We start from the raw sequence: 20,591 nt of genomic DNA on the forward strand, positions 1-20,591 counted from the left end.
GAGACATGATGGGCCAAGGCCATGCCTGGTTGGAAGTGAGTCCTGGATCATGGCAGAGTGAGGTGTGAAAGGATCCTGTGCGCTCCAGATGGGTATCAAGGGCGCTGTAGCTTAGGCAAAGCAGGGAGGCTGATACAGAAGTTTCAGCATGTGAAATGTTGCAGCCTTTTTAGCTGATCTCCTGGATGTTCTTAATGGCTTGATAATTCATGAAAAATTTCTTATTGCTTCCATTGTAGTGTTGGCCTAGGGGCCAGTGAGGGTTTATGGTGTGAGGCAAAGTTGGGCCATACAGTCCAGCCCATCTGATGGGTTGGGTAATTGATTGTGGGACTGCAGCTGGGAACAGAATTTCAATCTGCACTTATGAAACAGCTTCTATTCCAGTCTTGATCTCTGGGGAATGGATGCAAAACACCAGAAGAACAAGATGCAGCTCTTCCTCGTGCATCATGTTTGTCAAATCATCTTTTGACCTTTTACTGGCTTTGTAAAAATATGAGAGTCTTTGACTCAGTTTCAGGTTATTAGGAAGGAGATACTTTTTTCTGTTTCACTTTGGGCTGTAATGACTGTGAGGTATGAAACAGCCTAGATGTAGGCAGCAGAATAAATACTAAAAACCTGTTGTGTTCATATTTCTCCAGTGTAAATGACTGGCTTGTGAGGAAAGCTTGGGGTTGGTGGTATGAACGGTATATTTATTTTTGTCTTCTAGTACCGAACAGAAGAGATTAACTCTTTTGTGCTTATTTTCAGACTGGATATTTCCATCTGCCCCATGGGGATTACTTCATTGAGCCCATTAAAAAGCATCCACAGAAGGAGGGAACACCCCATCCCCATATAATCTATGGTGCAAATAACCTTCCAAATGCTTTAAGGAGAAGACGGGCCATCCCGATGGAAACAGAACGAACATGTGGACTGAATGGTACTAATTTTTCTGCATTTCAGCCTATTTGCTTTCTGAATCTTTTTAAGCAGCTATTTTCCAGTGGTGTGTGCCTTTCCTTCTGCCAGGCTTTTTAAAATTCTGTTAGAAAAGATTATGCAAAATGAGAGCATCTTAATCAAAACACCATGGGAGCCACCCATCTGTGTTCCTTTCTGAAAAGTTAAATCCTCCTTATGACTGCTGGGATATGTTTTTCACACCACTGATCCTTTCTACCCCTCAATTTTTCTCCAACCAGAACTGTTCAGTGAGTTTGAAACCTGAATTCTTGAGGAGCTTTGGGCTAAAAAGATTTGCAGTCAGCATTATTTTTAATAAATGTTCTCACTCCATGCCAAGTTCTGTCTTCAACATAAAGCAACTCCTGTCTAGTCCATGGTTTAAATTTAGGATTTCTAGATTTTCTGTGATTGTTAGCAGATTATTTAAAGAATTTTATTTAGCTATTCTGAAAGTGAAGTACAGGGCATCAAGAGCAAGATTTTTTTAGTGGAAGTAAAAATATCTTGAATATTGGTGCAGTAATACTCAGGATCATGTCTTTTATGAAGACAAACTAGTACACTATGCTGGAAGGGAAGTCTAGAGGGTTGTTGGCATCTCATAATTACAGAATTAGTTCCTTTATTTAGTTAAATAATTTCCTTTATTTATTTCACACCAAGAATATATACAGATTTTGTGTTAGCTTTCTGATGTTTGAGGCCTTGGATCTGAGTCTGCACCAAACTTAAGAAAGGCATAGTATTGGTAGGGATGAATCAGTAATTACTCACATGACCTAAGGCCCAAGGTATGTACAAATAGAGCTGCAGAATACACAGGAATGTGTTCCTGTCTTTCACAGGTCAGTGGTTCAAGAGAAGTTGGTTCCTTTCCAGGAATGGAAAATGAAAGGAGGAATGTAGGAATTTTTAATCCCCAATCATGACTGCTGGTGAAGTTTTACTGCTGAGTAATATGGTTTGGTAAATTAAAGAAGCAAAGAACAGCTTGACCCCCCTGTATTTCTGGTCATAGACCTGAAGTGTACTTCTTGCTTGCTGGTCCAAGGTAGTGCAAAATGGTAACGGGGAAAAAGTGAGAAATTTGATGAGGGAGTTACTCAGTCTTCTGCGATAGTGGGAAGGTAAAGGTGAAGCCATAAGAATTAATATGAATGCTGCTCCATTTTATTATTCATCAAGTGAAAATATGTCTACTTAATAGAAAATAACCCTGGATTTGAAAAAAACAGGAGTGTCTAAAGGTAATGTTTATATTGGTATCAATTTCAAATAGCTCCCTGAAATTTCATTCCTTCTGATGACTGCTGGGCTAGACAAGAGAAATTAGTTTAGATTTGCCTGTGAAGAATGAGGAAGTTGTTCTTGCCTACTGTTTTCCAGGTTTCTTTTATGGATGAAATAACATATGGATGAAATAACATCTGCATGCAGTAATTAAAAGTGTGGAGAGGACATAGGAGATCCTTGGGAACATGTTGTTTGCTTGCTTTGTGTGATCTGCTTATTTTCTTTCTACCACTCACATTTGCCTCTTGTATCTTTCTTCAAAGTCATGCAGAATGGGACAGAAAAAGACTGGCTGTACCTGGACACTGTAAAAAAGAGAATAACTTCTCTTCATTACTTAGATTAGCTAAGTCTGCTCTAATAGACTTGTCAATTTAAACTCTCCATCTAATGTTACTCTTTCCAAAGTGACAGAATTATTTCTGGTGATAGTATATTCATTATATTGCGCCCAAACAGAGATGGTGCCTTATAAACTAACAAAGTAGTCAGCTGTAAATTATGTTTCTTTTTTTCAAGTCAGCCCTTGGAGGTAATATCTGCTTTTAACCAAACCCAAATCTTGGCTGTCATAAAAGTTAAAGAATCGGTGTGAAGAAATGTATGGGGGTAAAACCATTTCCATCATTACATTTTTCCCCTTTGTTCGACAGTGTATAACAATCATAGAATCCTCAAAATGCCTTAACATTTAAGCTGTGTGTTATGTATCCTGGGCTGCACCCAGAGCCCCATGGGCAGCAGGGCAGGGAGGGGATTCTGCCCCTCTGCTCTGCTCTGCTGAGACCCACCTGGAGCCCTGCATCCAGCCCTGGGCTCCCAGCACAGGAACCACAGGGACCTGCTGGAGCCAGCACAGAGGGGAGACACCAAGATGGTCAGAGGACCGGAGCATTTTTGACCCTGGAGAAAAAAAGGCTTTGGAGTGAACTAATTGTGGCCTTCCAGTACCAGAAGTGAGCCTGCAAGGATGGAGAGAGACTTTTTACAAGGGCTTGGAGTAAACGGAAAGGGGGAAATGGCTTTAAACTGAGAGTAGATTTAGATAAGATATTAGCAAAAAATTCTCTGTCTTGAGGGTGGTGAAGCTCTGGAACAAGTTGCCCAGAGAAGCTGTGAATGCCCCATCCCTGGTAGTGTTCAGGGCCAGGCTGGATGGATCTCTGCTCTAGTGGAAGATGTCCCTGCCCATGGCAGGGAGTTGAAACTAGGTGATCTTTCGTGTTCCTTCCAAACCAAGCCATTCTGTGTTTTGTTATCTCATTTCTGAGTAGCCAGCTTTTCAACAGGGATAGAAGAAAGAAAGAATTCGGTGTCATCTTCTGTTGATACTGTGCATTGCCAGAGCAGTTGCTCTTGTTAGAAGTGAAATACAGAAGAAAAAGGGAAAGTGTTATAATTCTTGCTTTCTGTGCCAAATGTATTCACTACTTAGGCTTTAGTGAATACCTTGTGCATAAATAAAATTTAAAGGTAGTAAGTTGACTCTGCCACCTTTTCAGGATTTCATGTACTTCATCCTTTTGAGGTTGGTACCAGAAATCTTGTACACCTATGTGACATCACAGATAGCTTAGAGTAATGCCTTTTGGAATCCCTTCAAGGCAAAGCATTTTTAATTTGCAGTTCACAGTTACTTATAAAAACTAATTCTGTTTTATAGGTTAATTTCCATTTTGTGTTTTCAACTCTCAGCAACTGCTGAGCTGGGGCTTAGCTGAAGAAGAGTTGCCTATTGTATGTCTTACCAAATATTTTAATCTCGTGGGCTGAGACTCATCATGAAAGTGTCTGCACTTGTTCATTTGAGCTCTGAGTTTGTTAGGCTTTTTTAAATTAAACTAAGATACTTGAGTTATTTCTGTGACTTACACTTGGTGTATGTTCAGGTTAAAGTTAGTGATGATTTTTTCTTGAAGAAGTTGAATCACCTCCATGCTTACGAGTCAGTGCACAGAGTTGAGTGGTGATAATAGAAATCTTTTAGTCAGAAACTACTTTGCCTGTCAGGCAAGGACTATAAGGACTAGTTGTACAGACAAAATCAAAGTTAAGGAATTACTGCAGGGGGGAATAGGTAGAGGATGCTAATCCTCTGTGCAGTCTTTTTCCAGGTTTGTTTTTTTTTTTTTTCTTTTATGCAAGATCTGTGTCTCTTGGAAGAAGCATTGTGCAACAGCAACTTTTAGAAGTTTTACTGTGGCAACAACTGCATAAATGTCAGGGGTTCAACTTGTCTTGCGTACACATGCAATAATGTTTTAGAATCACTGACTTTCCTGTAGTCTTGCAATGATTACATTAATTATGTTGTAATTGGTATTGTCTTTAACAGTTTCAGATACTTGGAGAAAAATCAACACAGTAAATTATGTAAACTAAAACTTATGTTTGTTTTGCACACTTTCATTGCTGCTCAAGCAAATGCCAGCTGACTCAGTCATTAGCTGCATGCAGAACTGAGTTACTAATACTGAAAGCAGCATAACAATACTGGACTCTGCTAGCAACTGTCTCACTGCACTATTTGAAATACATGTGAGAAGTGGCAGAAAAGATAAATGAAAACTGTCCCTGTGCCTTATAAAAAACCTCTCTAATCCTTTGTGCCCACAGGAGAGGAAACTGAGGATCTGGGGGTGTGTTTTATTCTTCTAAATAGGTATTTTAAAAGCTTGACAGTGCTCTGAGATATAATTTAAGGAAAGAGGAATTTTCCTACCTTCTGCAGAAAAAGAAGTGGCCTCCTATTTCTTCTGCTTGTTTTCATTGCTACCAGGAGGGAATTGCAAGCAGAGGGAATTCTTTGCCTTGGGCTGGAGGGAAGGACAGGTTGCTGTTGTTCAGAGGGTGAGGGCAGTTAAGTTTATTCAGATTGAAACCTGGTGATTGCTGCAGAGGGCTGTGAAATGTAGCTAAGGTTTAAGGCATTGAAAAAGATCTTTGAGAATGTTTAATTGGAGCTTTAGGTGTAGAAAAAATGGTTATATATTTTACTATCATTTTGGCATTGAAGTATTTGATCAGTCTGAAGCTAGGGTTAATTTGGGTTTGACATGGGCCTCCACCTCCTTGTCTGCAGAGAAGTTACAAATCTTGAAACTTATTTTTTTTTGCATTTAGAGCAGTTTTGCTCCAAAATTGTAATTGTGATGTGATAAAGCTGGGGTGAAAGAAAGGACAGAAGAGGCTGGCTGCTGTGTGCAATGATGAGGAGGGGAGACGGAGTTAAAGGAGCAGAACAACATTGTGCAAAACTGTTTTTTAACAGTTTTCCCATCATCACTCAAAATTTAAGTATTTTGAGTGATGGTGGCATAATTAATTTAACAGAAATCTAAACACCATTAGGCTCTTTCAGACAATTACTACCTGTTCTACTTCCTCTGACTGCAGAACTTTATTCAATTATGGTCTTGCATTTTGACGATTAACTTGATACTGTCAAAGGCTTCTCTTCAGTTTCTATGCTTGCAAAGTGTACAGTATGAACTAGTAATACTGGCTTTTGACGCTGAAATCCTTTGTTTAATCACTTGAAAGAAGGAGGGGGGGAAAACCCAGGGCAATATTTTATTCTCAAGCAATAACCTATCTTCTCTTGTTTGAGAAGGACATTATGGCCATTGTAAGCAGCTTTGCTTGAACTCCTGGTTGTAAGCTCAGAACTCCTGGTAGAGGTTCTCTACCTTCTGTCTGCTTCTAAAGAAAGTTGCTGATATTTTCTCAGTATTTGTTTATCCTGTATTTAATCACATCATTTATAATTCAGCTTAATTAGCTCGGTTTCTCCAGGACATGGAGACAATTATTCATAGGATGGTAAGTTGGCACACAGAAATTTAATAACTGAGGATAATTCAGCCTCAGTTTAGGGAGGAGCACCTTTCTCCCTGCATGGCTCTTCCTACAGCTGGCTCTTTTAAGCTGTTTATGAGATGCTTATCATGAAAAAAAGAGCATATAGGGACATTCAGTCAGAGTGACCTCCATTTTAAAGCAGGTACAACCTAGCAAGCAGCTTGCAGAAGAACACAGAGTATCCCCGCATCTCTGAAACAGTTTGCACTGAACTGAAAAAAGTGAGTGCCACCTTGTGTGGACAGCAATATTAAGCATTTCAGAGACGGGGACCTGGGAAATAAAGAACATGAAATTGGCTTATCACAGCAATCAGTGTGACAATTGCTGCTAATGGGTATTAGAACACTTCCCCCCCCTCCCCAGGCAACCTCATGGAATGAAACCAAAAGATTCTAACGTTCTTTCGGTTTTCAGGAATACGTGGGAGGTTTTTTTTAGTTGTTCTCAGTACAGGTAGAGGAAAAAGGAATAAAATACTGTATTTTCTGCCATTCTTCCTCTCCAGTTAAATAAGTGAACAGTCAAAACTAAGGTTTACCCAAGTGGATCGAAGTTTTTGCTGAGCAAGGGCCTGAGATGGCTCAATGCTGGCAGAGTACTGGCACCTCCTTTCCCTGTCTCTGATTGTTTTCTCATTTTCTTCTCTTTTCTGATGGAATTTTACTTTCAGTATTTCACTTGCTCCTGTTAACTGAAGCAAAGTGAATTCCCTAAGTGCTTGTGTTATGCAGGAGGTGGGGAACAAAAATCTGGCAATGCAGGATTGTTGTTATAAGGTCATAATTGTTACTTGTCACCACTATACATGCTACCTCACTCAAAGACTGAATAGTTCTATGACAAGCCATTTTTGAAATAATATGAATCAAACCTGTTAAGGAGAGAGAAGTTTTTCTTCATTGTGATTCACCTGTCTTTCTGTTCAGTCACTGTGCCACTGGAAAGAAAGTGTTTGCTACGCCGTGCTTGCTTACTGTATTTGCTTTCATATAGTTTTAAGGGTAGTCTGTGATCTCTTCCATTGAAGAGATCTTCATTGAAAGTTTCCTTAACTGCTCATCAGATTGAGGAGTCTCAGTCTGCATCCAGACTGACTTAATTCAGCATGTCTAACAGAATACTGTCTTAGAGGAATATATTGGGCTCTTGCTCTGTACCTGTAGCTTTCCTTATCAAACTGTGTGTGATGCTATTGCACTTCTTGAGTTTAGCAGTTGATTTGCTAAACAAATGCCTTGGGAATATAAATGTTGAATTGCTGCAGTATTGATTCGGAGAGCAATAGTACACTTTAAACTGTTACATATCACATCCATCCCTTTCACTTTTGTAGAATAACAATGACCTTGAATAATTGTAAACCACATTTTCAGAGGTGAAATAGAAAACTCAGAAAGCCAAGCTGCATTTGGTTTTGTTTCCTGCTGCGTTTCTGATGCAGGAATTTGAAAATTTGGTCAGAACACTTCATCCATTAACAGAGTAGTATTTGCAGAGATGTTCAGCCTTCAGTCTGGTTAGAGCCAGATTTCTCAGTCATGCTAAGCTCCCTGTGACCCTTCTAATAAGAAACTATAATTACCTTATTATTTCAGGGCAGATGACAGATTTCCAGTTCTTAGAAGCGCTGGACTCGTTCTGTGGGGCTGATGAACTGATACTGGCTCAGTGTTCAGAATTACATTCTCTGGAGTCATATATCCTTGATGAGCCTCCTGTTGCAGATGACCTACTTTAAACAGGTGTCTGAGTTCAGATTTTCTGCATGAAACACTATGTCCTTGCTTGTGGCTGTGTCCTCTACTCTTTGTGTTCCTGGACTTGGATCCATTTGGTGTGCTTGGGGAAACACCTTTGGAGCAATTGCACTTCAGAGATATTTGTAATATTCCTCTAAGCATAGGTTTTGGCTTATGGTTAGTTGGGAATGAGAGGAACTTGGGAGGTTATTTATTCTATCCACTACTACTTCAGTTAACTTGTAAGCTCCCTCCTTTGTAGGGATAAGTGAGGCCCCATTTGCATTTATCACACACCATGCACAATTGCTTGGGCTGCACAAATATCCTGCACCCCTGTGGTATTTATGTACTGTCCTGAAATAAACTGTATGTAAATAACAATCTGGAGAGATGCTGTTCACTGAAAGGACATGTAGATTACACACTTTTTTTTTCCTAATAAATGGAATTATCCCAAAGAATTCATCTTTATGCAAAAAAAGGTGGACAGGAGATTGCTGTGCTGAAATATCTAGAAAATGTTTTTAGTTGCTGCCCTTAAATACTGCACTTGTTTGAAGATTTTGTGGAACTATTTTCTTGCATGTCCAGATTTCTCTATGAAAGACCATAGGAGAAAATAGTGATTTTTTTCCTCTCACAGTCTCATTTAGACTTATCACTTCCCTTGCAAATACTCAACCTAAACTTACTTCAGCAAATGGCATGTAATGTGTCTTAGCTGAAAAAAAGGTAGGTGTTCCTATGCTCCTTAAACAGCAGTGATGAGGTCTTTGTACACATAAATTAGACTCCTACAGAAAGTCTCTTCTAAACTGTTCTAATCAATTTCAAGAAACACTGTCCCAGAAATAATCTTTTTGCAAAATAAAAAGTCCAAAGTTTTTATGTCCTTTATTATTCTTTCTTGTAAAAAATGTTTTGGTCTAATACTTGGCTCTTTTGCAGAACAGCTTTTGAGTTGAAGCTGCAGAGAGAGATATTTTCATATTTTAAATACTTTTAAAACACAATTAAAACACAATGTCAGCCTGTCTCCCATTCTGCCAAAGTTGAAATTAGCAGCAAGTTTCTTGCCTGCCCGAACTTTAAAATAAGCTGAATCAAGATCCTTCCTCTCTGATCTGCACTGTTGTTGATTGAGCCCCCAGTCTGGGTTCCCTTCAGCTCTCTGGAGGTTTTGGATTTGAATCAAACTCTTCTTTCAAATACTGTGGTTTCAACAAGGGATCATTCCTGTAATTTTCTGTATGATTTGCTTGACATTATTTTCCTGATGTTCTCCAGCTGAAACACTCACTGAACCACTCTCTACTTTGTCACATTTTCTTTTCAGCATCCCAGCCGCATCCATTGTCCATGGTGAAATGCTTCTGTCAGTCAGGTCTTCCTCAGAATAACTGGAAGATGATGGGAGAGTTGAAATTTCATCTGTCAGGGTGGTCACAGCAAAGAAGGGCAGTAAAAGAAGGGAGTTTCCTGCAAAGCCTGGACTGGTAACATTGATAGGCAGCTGGAAGTTGTCCAAGCAGAGATAGCCTTTATATTGGGGAATTAATGACTAAAAAACCTCTTCCTCAGCTTAGGGTTGTAACTTGGTTTTGTTCATAATTATCTATTTTTTGTATATTTTTGCCTCCTTAAGCTATAATTATTCGTACTGTTTTCTGGTGAATGTGAACTGGATGTTTCTTTCAGCTAACCTGCATTTTTCCCTCTTTCTGGTCCAATGCATTTACATACCTTTATCATCTTAAGGCTTCCTTGTGAGAATAGTAGTCAGGGAATTTTTGCAAATAAAAACTGAAATTGTCATTAAAAAAAACCCCAGAGGCTCAATGTGTTGGCAGGGCTTTGTTTAATTCTCTTTCCATAGGAGTAAAAATTTCAAATTTCAAACCCAGTTCTCAGCAAGCACTTTCAAACTCCTTGGCATTTAAGTTTGGAAGCGCTCAATGCTCCTGTCTGTGAAGGATTCTGGCATAGTTTTCTGTAAGTAATGAACACAAGGAATTCAGTTAATTAAAGTAAAGCTAGTGTTATTGGTGAACCTCCAGTCCATGCATGACAGAAGTGTAAATAAACTAATGGGCTTATGACATCCAACAGGTTATAGTGCCTCTGACAGTCAGTCTCTAATAGGAAATTGGAATAAAAAGAAAAAGTCACCCTTAAAACTCTGGCTAAAATTGGAAACATCCTTTAGCCCTGCAGTGGTATTCACAAAGAGCTGAGTGGACACAGCTCACCTGAAGCTGGTGTTACCCCAGCAGGGTAGCTCATGCAAGCTGGTGGCAGGAGTTATTAACCTCTCACGTCAGAGGTGCTGTTGGCTGCCTCCCCTGAGATGATATCTATGCTGTTCCTCCCCTTGCTCCTTCTAGGAGTTTGCAGATGCCTCTGTCAGCTCCCCGCAGCTGCAGGATCCAGTCTGTCCCTGCTCAATGTCTGTTGTCTGTGTACAGGTGCCTCTTCAGGGGCTCAGTCAGACAAATGAAATCTTTTCCCAGCTTGGAACAGGAGAACCTCAACAGTCATCTCAAAATGTTGTGAAGCTGGATAATGTTGTTATCAGGACTTGCTTCTAAGGATAGAAAATGTTAACAGTGTGTGCCTAAGATTTTCAAGATATTAGCAGAATTCATTTTGGTGACTGACCAACCCCTTCCCTTCTTCAGGGGGGATGTTCTCATCTGCAGGAGCTGTGCTTTAAGTGCTGATGTTTGTAGCAGAGGCACAGCAGGGTTGGGGCTGAGCCTGAGCCTTTGAAGGCTGTATTGCTTAGTAACATCATCTGATAGTTAAGACATTTGGCCTCAGCCAGGGACAAGGAGGCCCCTCAAAATGCTTTTTTCTTTGAGCACACTGGTGTGATTGGTATTTTAAAGGCAGTGGAGAAATGGAATGGAAAAAACAACAGCTGGTCCAGAGAAAGGCCAAATGAACTCTTTTGTGTAAGCCCAGGGATAAGAAGGTTATAGCATAAGCAGTGTTATAAGAGTGATATCATATCAAACCTTGAAAGAATATAAGTTCAGGATATAAGTTTCAGGATTAATTCCAGATTGCCTTTCTCTTATTTTTTTTAGTAATCTCATCCAAAACCGAACTAATTAAAAGCCGTTGTATAACTACCACTTCGAAGACAATTCTGTTTGTCTTTCTATAACTGTTTCTCTCCACATCACAGACATTATGCTTTAATTTACTTGGGGTACTTTTCACTTCTTGAACTGTGGTTTGAACATTTAAAACTGAGATGTCAAGTTTCAGGAATTATGAGTGAACTATAGTAGCTGTTGTTGATGAAAAATGAACTTTGGTGCAGGGAATGTTTATTTGATGAGGTGCTTTCTTGAGAACGTGGCCTCTGTGTCTGCAGCATACCTCAAGCATGAAGGTCTTCAGATAGGTGCAAAAAGAGTGGGAGATGGAGAAAATGGAGCTCAGAATTTTACTAAAGTTGATACCTGTTAGTCAGTGCTCTCCCCTTTCCCATCTTCCTTTCAAATTTCATTTCATATGAGGGTGCCAAGAGGACTGAACGGCCTACAGTATTTTATGGAAATGTGTATTTATTTTGGATGTTTCTAAGGATGGCTGATGAGGCAAGGAATAGGATCCAGGCATTCTCTCCAGCCTTCACCCTTGTTTATACATATTGGCTCATGCTCATCTTGCTCCTCACAGCCCTTTCATAATGAAAATAAGTCATGATAGCTTTGAGTGATGTCTGGGAAAAGTGCTGTTTTCTTCATAATTTCAGAAAAGCAAGGGGGAAAGAGCAGTTGAAATTTAAGTCTTGTAAATGTGACATTACGAGTCAAGCCTAAGGGCTTATGCAGTCTATTAGAACAGCTAATTAGTTCTGTTATAAAACAAATGGCATTACCTATTTGCTTGCTCTGTTAGTTCTAGTAAATGATTTCTGAATGTTACTATCAATTGGCATCTTTAGAGTGATTTGTAATTTTTAAGGTTTTTAGGTAGTAAAACTCAGTGGTAGCAGATGAAGTGGTTAGAGATGCCTCTCTTTCAGGCTTGGGTCTTGCTACAGAAATTGATTTGGTACTGCCCTATTTCTAAGATCCTGAGGTGAGAGCAGGATGGTGACAGAGACAGAGTGGACGGGGTGAGGCAGATGTAGCTGTCAGATAAAATGTGTTTGCCAGACCCTGTTGGATTACCCTTTGCTTTGGAAGCACAGCTCTGCTTTATTTGCTCTCTAATCACACTTTGTGGTCCGATATGTGGTTTACATGCCCTCCTCAGCATGGAGGTGCTGTTTCTTCTGGATCTGCAGAACTTTCTGAGCTTGCAGTTAGCAACCAGCTTGCTGCTTTGCACGAAGAGAACAAAGGGGAGAGCTGATCATCCTGTGTGTAGAGAGGGTTTTGCAGTGGGGGTGCAAAAGCTGCTGGGGGTGAAGGCTGCAGGGAGCACAGCTGAGATGGCTCTGGCCATATGGGAGTCTCAGAAAAGGGTATTTTTCTTTGATTCTCACATGGAACTGGCACCATGGCCTGAATTCTGTTTTGTTTCAGCCTGTCTGCTGGGCCATGCCTGTTGTGCTGCAACAGGTTCCATAAATTTAGCCTTAGTGAATTAATGAGCAGGTACAGTTTGTAGAATGGGATCATTGGAGAAATCCTGAGAATGTCAATAACACATAAAATGGCTGATGTAAGTGCCAAATCTCATCTTCGCTTCACTAAAAGCCAAGGACACCTGTTTTTCCCATGAGTTTCAGAGCATTTGTAGAACACTTATTACTGTCTTGCTTTCTAGCTTTTAGAATCACTCTCAAGTCCTTTTAGTGCACACTACCTATTAACTGTGAAAAAAATATTTTTGAGAAAAAAAATGTGAAAAGCAATGTGTTTATACCAATAAGCTAAATAAAATGCTGAAATGCAGCACTAAAATAAAATCTGGCAATTTGTAAAGGGACCATAATGGACCTTCTGTACTTGGATGACTGAAATAGTTTTGTTTAAAAGTTATGGGTAGTGCTGCAAATGCTTTATATTTGGTTTTAGAGTACATTTCTTCCACCTTCTTGTCCCTCTGTGTGTTTTGCTAACAAATTGTATGATATATTTTCTTTGCTGTACTACAGGTGCTTCTACAGCTGACATAGAGAATACCTTCAGGTTAGTTCTGAAAAAAGCAGGGATCTGTCTTCCTACTTAATAGACTTTAGATAAGATGCTGGAAAAAGGGGGGAAGTTTAATCTAGATTATTTTTTCAACATTCTCCCGCCTTTTTGTGTTATAAGTCAGATTTTCAGGGCAGCTAACTGACAATTTTTAACCTATTGATTGTAAGCCCAGGAAATTCTCATTACAAGTGCTCAGTGAAATAACCGCATGTTTATTTTACTGGATGCCTTGTTAATTTATGTAAGAAAATGCATCCTCATACATACATAAATATTTAGTCAGTGAGGTCAGATTATTTCTTAGTCAGTCAAATCTGCAAGTACAAAGACAAACTTCTATCTGGAACCATTTTAAAAAGAAAAAAATAATTTTATCTGCTTTATGCTTAGACTTGAAATGATATATTTCTATCTAGGGCTTCGTAACTGGACTACCATGTTACAACTGGAGAACTCTCTCAAATCCGTGTGTTTTATTCTGAATTATTGACTTATTTTTACATCTGAGGGAGTTACAGTAGATAAATCTGTCTTGAAATCTGGCCTATGTTTTTGTGGTGGCAGTTCCAAAAAGTAACGGGGTAATAGTGGGGATAGTTTCAACTAGGCTCCCCAATTCCTTTGCATGTGCATATTCAGTAACCTCTCTGTTAACATCTTGAAAGAGATTGTTTGAAATATGTCACAGTCAAAGCCGTACTTTTTGAAGGCTGAACTAGAAACTTTTATTTCTTATAAATGTGAGTGTATTTGACTAACTGAATGATAAAATACACAATCCAATACTAATCCAATGCCAGAATATGTGGCAGAAACCTGACACTGTAAACATATAAAATAGCTGCAAAATCAGTCAGTTTATATGGTGAACATAAAGACATGATCTTTAATAACTTTGCCTGAGAAATTGTATTTAAAAGATGCCTGTGGTATACTCTACAATGTGTATTCTGGTTCACCATGTAACTTCTTTATATATAAGGCAAGTGCTGAGCTGGCATTTGTTCTCATTGTGGAACACTGTGGATATTCATGTTCACCACTGTTCCCACACAATGAGATCATGTTTGTGCTAATCACTGAAATACTCCAGTGTTCTTTGGCATGGCAGCCAAGTAGCATACAGCTCTCTTTGTGAGTACATCAAATTTTCTCCATCTCTTGCTCACAGCAGCCAGATCCTGACTGCTGAGAGGAATGGCTGGGCTGTGCCTCTGCCATGGACATTCACGCTGTCACAGCAGGTCTGACAGGCACAGCTATCTGCTTGCTGGTTTTGACTCTTAGAGCTGTTTGGAGATTCCTGGGGGATGAGCTGAACAGCACTTTCCATGCTGTCTTTGGCCCAGAATGAGTCTGAGCACAGTGGAGGCGTCAGGGCAGAGAGTGCTGACATCTGAAAGAGAGTTGGCCTGAGAATGGTGTGAGGGGCTCAGATGCTTGGACTCCTGGGGGTCACAGCTGAGCTGGAACCTGCCAAGTATTCAGTGAGGAGTATTGTTTGGTGTTTTGGGAAAGGAAGATGTGCGCTTAGGGAAGGAGGTGCAGAAGAGTGCTGTAAGATCAGGACAAGGAATAGTTCAGTCGTGGGATGACGTGAAATAGCTTTAGTTCATCAGCCGTGCCTTTCACACATAGTTTCTAACCAAACTGCTGAGATTCAGCTTTTGTGAGGGTGAAGCTGTGAGCTGGAGCGGTGTCTCAGAGTGCAGGGAGGCTGCATCCTCTTCTGGGACCACTCAGCAGCCTGGTAATCACAGAAGTGGTAGCATCGCCCAGCTGTGCTGTGCTGCCTCTGTGTGTTTGCCTCTGACTTCCTTCCTATCCCTCCTGGAGAGGAGGCAGGAGCAGCTGGTCCCAGCTGGCTCTGCACTCATCATTTGCAAGCACAGAGAGATGCAAGTGGCTGATTCTGCTTTATTAACTTGAAGAGAAATGATGAGCCAGTGAGGAGTTCCTGTGGTGCACAGGTTGGGTCTTGGGGGCCTAGAGGAGGTCCTTAAACCCACTTAAATTTGGGATTCTGAATGGGGTAGCATAAGCAGGCAAAACAGTGCTGGGGGTGTGTTAAAATCTGATTTGTGAGAGATGTTTCTGCCTGAATGAAGGTGCAAACAAGACTATGTGCTGAAGTTAACAGTCTGGATCTTATTTAACAATTAATGTGAGGTAGAGAAATAGAGAGAAGTAGAAGGGATGAAGGAGGGTGAGATCAAGCAGAAGATAGTCAGCACCTGTGGAGTGAGCACCATCCCCTTGGTCCTTCTTCACCTGGCGTCCTGGAGTACCACTTTCCTACAGCCCAAGTTCCAGGGAGCCACAGGATGGTCGCAGATGGTGTTCCCACAACTTGGGGTGATAAGTGGATGAGCAGGTGTTTCCTTTTCCACCATTTGCCACAGGAGGAATTTTTGTCCGGATGTGTTAACCACAATGTGCTAACCAGATCCTGCCTCCAGGCCTGGAATAGCACCTTCCAAATTCCTCTCTTCTGTGCTTAATTCAGGTTCTCACTGTGGTGATTTATCTTATAGCAAGTTCCATCTGTGGCCTTGACAGTGTTTGAAACAGGCACCTGTACTCCTTAAGCCCTTTAAACATACTGGTTTTGGCATGAAGAGGATATTACAGGGAGCATTTTGCCAAGGGTGCCTGTGTGGAGGAAGACCTTCCTTGGTTATTGCTGAAAGCCAGTATGGGCCCCGTGGGTGTATCGAGCAGCATTCTGTCCTCTCCAAGGAGGGGCAGTGACATACTGAGGTCTTTGCAGAGGGCTGTTCTTAGATTCTATGAGCTGAACAAGAAAGCACGTGTGAGCAGAAGCCTCTTGTTTTTCTGCATGGGGAAACCCAAGTTCTCCCTTTCAGTTCCGCATCAGTTTATCCCTGGTAAAATCTCAGGAAAGCCTGGCTGAGGATGGACCAGTGGGGAAGAAAGCACATTACAGTTCAGAGCAGAGAATTATGCTGTCATAGCTGTCTCCTTTGCTACTCTTCAGCTTCTGATTCTGTTTGGCACAGAACAAAATGTTTCTTCATATTAGGATTTGATAGGTATCAGTGCTGTAGGGGCTTTGTTGTCTGATAAAAATGGAGCTGCCAATTTCTGAAGTAAAAGGAAATGCACAAGTTTACTTAGAATCCATGAATCAAATGTGATTATTCTCAGTTACTCTTTCATGAGGAGATGACTGCTAATGCTTATTGGGCTTACATTCAATTGGTCTGGTGAACTTTCCTATGAATGCTATAAGAGGCTCAAGTTGCTTTTGTGCAAGAGAAATGACTCTCCCCAGTCCTTGTGGCACAGCACCCAGCCTGCTGCTATACTCACAAACTTATTAAAGCCAGTAGGTGGAGGCCCCTTTGAGCTGCCTCCAGTCCCTTTAGAGGCTGGTTGCAATCTTCACAGCTTGAAAACCACATTCTCTGTTGTGTGAGACACTTTTAAAGAGCAAACCTTCCATGTAAAGCATTCACAGTGCTCAAATCCTTGGAATTACAATCTTTAGTAGTCCCTTCTTGTTCTTTGCTTCTTCCAGCATAATTGTTGGAGATTTTTTCTGGCACCTTTCCTTGCCTTGGTGCTCTGTCTTCCATTCCTATGGCCTTACCAGCTGTTGGAGCTTGGCATTAGGGCAGCCTGCAATGAGTGCCTTTGTGAAAATCCCTTAAGTGATCTTCAAGAACTATTGGGCACTCCAGAGGCCTGTGCTGTCAATTTCTGAATCCCGCTGGTTCATAACTCGCTTCCTATCCATGAAGTCCCATAAAATATGTACCCTTTGAATGTTTCAGCACTTTCTTTCACTGCTGAGTTCCCTAGTGCCAGCACAATCTTACCTTCAGCATAAAGCTAAGGGAACAGAGTCACAGAATCTTTTAGGTTGGAAGAGACCTCTAAGATCATTGAGTCCAACTGTTATTCCAACAGTGCCAAGTCCACCAGTAAACCATGTCCCTATGTGCCAACATCTACATGTTTTTGAATACCGCTGCCCTGGGCTTCTTCCAGTGCTTGGAATGCCTTTTGGAGAACTTGTCCCTAATACACAACCTGAACTTCTGCTTGCTCAGCTTGAGGCCATTTCCTCTCATCCTGTCCCTAGTCCCTTAGGAACTTCTCCCTACCTGGGAGAAGAGACCACCTCCCACCTGGCCACACACTCCTGTCAGGGAGTTGTAAAGGGTGATGGGGTCCCCCTGAGCCTTCTTTTCTCCAGGATAAACACCTTCAGCTTCCTCAGCTGCTCCTTGTCAGATTTGTGTTCCAGACCCTTCCCCAGCCCCATTACCCTTCTCTGGAAACTCTCCAGCATGTCCCTGTCTTTGTGGCAATGAATAAGACATTGTAGCCTTTTACCCTTGTTCTTGGTCCTGACTGCAGCTGGTTGGTGACCTCTGATTGCCAGCATGTAACCAGTTTGGGGTTTTTTTCATTATTACATTAATTAAATTTATGGAACATAATTTTTTGGAACAAAAATATGGAACAGAAATTCTTGGAGTCTGATTCAAGAGCTCCTGGATACTATTTGGAAAACCAAACTGAAAATCAGATAAACACAATGCAGAGACAACTACTTTAAGATATCACTCCAAGGTTTTCTGCATAAATTTTCTGTGAATGAATTTTTAGAGAGACATAAAAAGAGAAAGATTATTAATAAAGCCTGTATGTTTTAATTCTCATTTTCATCATAATGGTACCTCAAAACTGCATTTCTCTATTATATTTAGGTTAGCAGTTCTTAAGTTATTTGGCAAGAGACATTATTACATAGATATAATTCATTGGGAGTTTGTAATCTGCAAATTTGTTTCACAGTGAGTGTATTTTGTTTTAGATGATACTTGTTTTTCTTTAAAATTTAATAGAATTGTGCTGCAAGTTAAATTGTCTTGAGATGCCATTTTACCAAGAGCTAGATTAATTCATAGAAATGTCATTTCTAATCCATTTCATTAATGTTTTCACTAAAATAAGAGGTACCAGACACTAAAGTTGCCAAATGAATGAACATGGAAAGTTCAAATTACATGGAGTAATGTACTCCTAGGAACACATCTGACACAGATACAATTTTTAATTGTCCCTTATTGTCTTGGGTTTAATTCCTAAGTAAAAAAATAAGAACATTCAGTCAGAAGGACAATCTTTGATGCAGAGCACTGGCAACTTCAGGCATATGTCTCCCACGATATTGTTCTCTGTGTACCTCCTGATGCCCAGTGCATCTATCATTCCATCTGTACAGCCTGAGTGGTAATGAGCAGCAGACACTCAGCAGCAGTATCTGACTAAATGCATCAGTCAAGACAGGTCCAGTTTTAGCTTCATTCTGCTTCAGAGTGGTGTGACTTCACTGTTTGATACGCCGTGTTTTTGACAGCAGGAATGTCAAAGTTAAACAAACCTTGCTGAGTTGTAAGCTTGCTTTCTCTTTGCTTGTTTTTGCTGGGACCTGGGGGTTGTCAGCATGGGCTTGTATGTGATTAAGGAGTTGTAATAGTTTCCTGTGTGAACACTTCTTCACACTCAGAAAGCATTTGTGTCTTAGCTTGTCCTGTTTTAGAAATGCTTGTAAAAACACATGGTTTGGTTATCTGTTCAGTTTTAAATTCACACGCTCGCTTCCATTTTTACACCAATTTTCCCATTATGGCATGTGAGTCCTTACTCTCACATTGTCATCATCCAGACTTAGTTTTGTCAGATCCTGTCTATAGAAAACTACGTTGTGTATTTCAGGAGGGGAACAGGGAAGAGGATTGCTCACTGCATTTGATTTGTAAGCAATTAGCAAGTTCTCGCTAGTGGTAATAAGTAGTAGCTAGTAGTAGTAAGTAGATCAGCTATGGAAGTTGCTCGCTTTGTTATGAGTGAGAGAGAGTATCGCTTGTGCAGTGACTGTGCTTCAACACAGTTTATTGACCTCTTGAAAAACTCACCCCTAAACGGTATCATTTTGTTAATACTTAAACTAAAGGCATGTCTTAGAACAAAGTGAAGGGTTTTGAAAGAGTCATATGTAGCAAGTTATGAACAGTGTGGAATTTATTCGTCTAGCATCATTCACACCTCCTCTCTGGGCTTGTAGTATTTTGACTGTGAACAGTATAAGAGTGGCAAAAATGACAGAGCTCTTGCGCAAAGGGAAGGGAGCTGAAAGTAGAAAGTGAAGACACAAATCATTTTGTGTGACAGTCTTCACTTGGAGAGTTCTCCTCTACAACTCAATAATCCTCCTCTTCTGGGAACTTCCAGACATTTTCCCCTTGCTTCTGCAAAGCCCTGTGTACCTCCAAAGACATTGAAGGCTGGCGATGTGTAGTTAGCACCTGGAGGTCCCCTTGTGCTGCACTCTATGCTGCATTCTTCCTTGAGAAGTACCAGCAGCAAACAAAGTGGGAAAAAGCTTGTTTTATGGAAATCTCACATAATGCCTTTAAGTGAGGTGAGTCATGTTTGCTCTTTTAAGGAATTTGGAGTGGTAAAAGACAAGCGGACATTAATTGCTTAACAATCAAGCTCATTTTGAATGGGTGAGTTATTCTAAGTGAAGAAGAACTTTGGTGGAGGTTTTTAAAGTGAGATCATCTATAGTTAACGATTAGAAAGGTACTTTCTTACAGAGGACTGGCAAAGAATGTTGTCACCTGATGAAAAATTAAATTGATTTGTTAGAGGGTAGAGCTTTTTTTTATATACACAAACCACGCAGCTTTAAACTGTCCTGAAGAAGCTTGTGCAATACTGCTTTTTTTCTTATATGGGTGAATCTTACAGATAACTCAAAATCTTTCCTAGTAACTGAAAGTTAAGGGCCTTTTATGTTGTTGTTAGTCAAGTACGATTTGTAGGGTAGTTTCAAGGGATGTTTTTATTTTCACTAAAAATAATTTGGAATTTGATCTTAAAACCCAACCATTTTGCTGAAGTTTATCAGCCATTTCTATCTAGAAGCTGATGAAATGTTGTAATCTACACTGTTGCTTCTGATTATGCAGTCAAATATCTGGATATCACATATCCATGTTGGGACATGGTATGTTACTTGTTGGGCTGCATGAGTTTTTGTAATGAAAGCTTCACATCTGCAAAATTATCTCCCACAACAGCTAGAAACTTCTGAGTGTTGCTGCTTGAATTTCATGTAGTTTGTTACCTGAATCTCTTACCAGCCTTGCTTTTTTTAGTCTTACACTGTCCTGGCTACTCTCTCAGCACTACATTCCTTTTCTGTTCCTAAGGACTCCAGCACTATTCCTGTCTGTGTTATACCTCTTCTTCAGAAATCCATGGAGACCCTCAGGGTAGGAGTGCCCCCTTTCTCCCTTCTGTTTCTTGTGGAATGAGCTGTGCTCTGGAGTTATGATGGAAAAGAGGTTTTCCCCAGGCAGCACTGTTCCTAGTGTCAGGCCATTCCTTGCTTCTTGGATAGTCCTGAACTGGTGGACTCCCAGTCAAGACTTCCATGCCTGGACAACAGGGTACCTGTGATTTCTCAGTAAATCTGAAATCCCTTGTAACACTTTTCTCATTGAAGGTAAAGTTATTTAACTTCACA

At 40.4% G+C, this 20,591-nt stretch overlaps 1 protein-coding gene across 1 annotated transcript in view; it reads left to right on the plus strand.

The window, feature by feature from the left end:
- The window catches only part of ADAMTS12 (ADAM metallopeptidase with thrombospondin type 1 motif 12), a 145,861-nt gene that overhangs the window by 52,248 nt on the left and 73,022 nt on the right, over positions 1-20,591 (plus strand). Inside the window, exon 3 of the mRNA XM_059492166.1 lies at positions 760-934. Within this exon, the coding sequence (XP_059348149.1) occupies positions 760-934 (175 nt within the window). The remainder of the gene's footprint in view (positions 1-759; positions 935-20,591) is intronic.

This window comes from Ammospiza nelsoni, chromosome Z (assembly GCF_027579445.1).
Source record: "Ammospiza nelsoni isolate bAmmNel1 chromosome Z, bAmmNel1.pri, whole genome shotgun sequence".
Lineage (NCBI taxonomy): Eukaryota > Metazoa > Chordata > Aves > Passeriformes > Passerellidae > Ammospiza > Ammospiza nelsoni.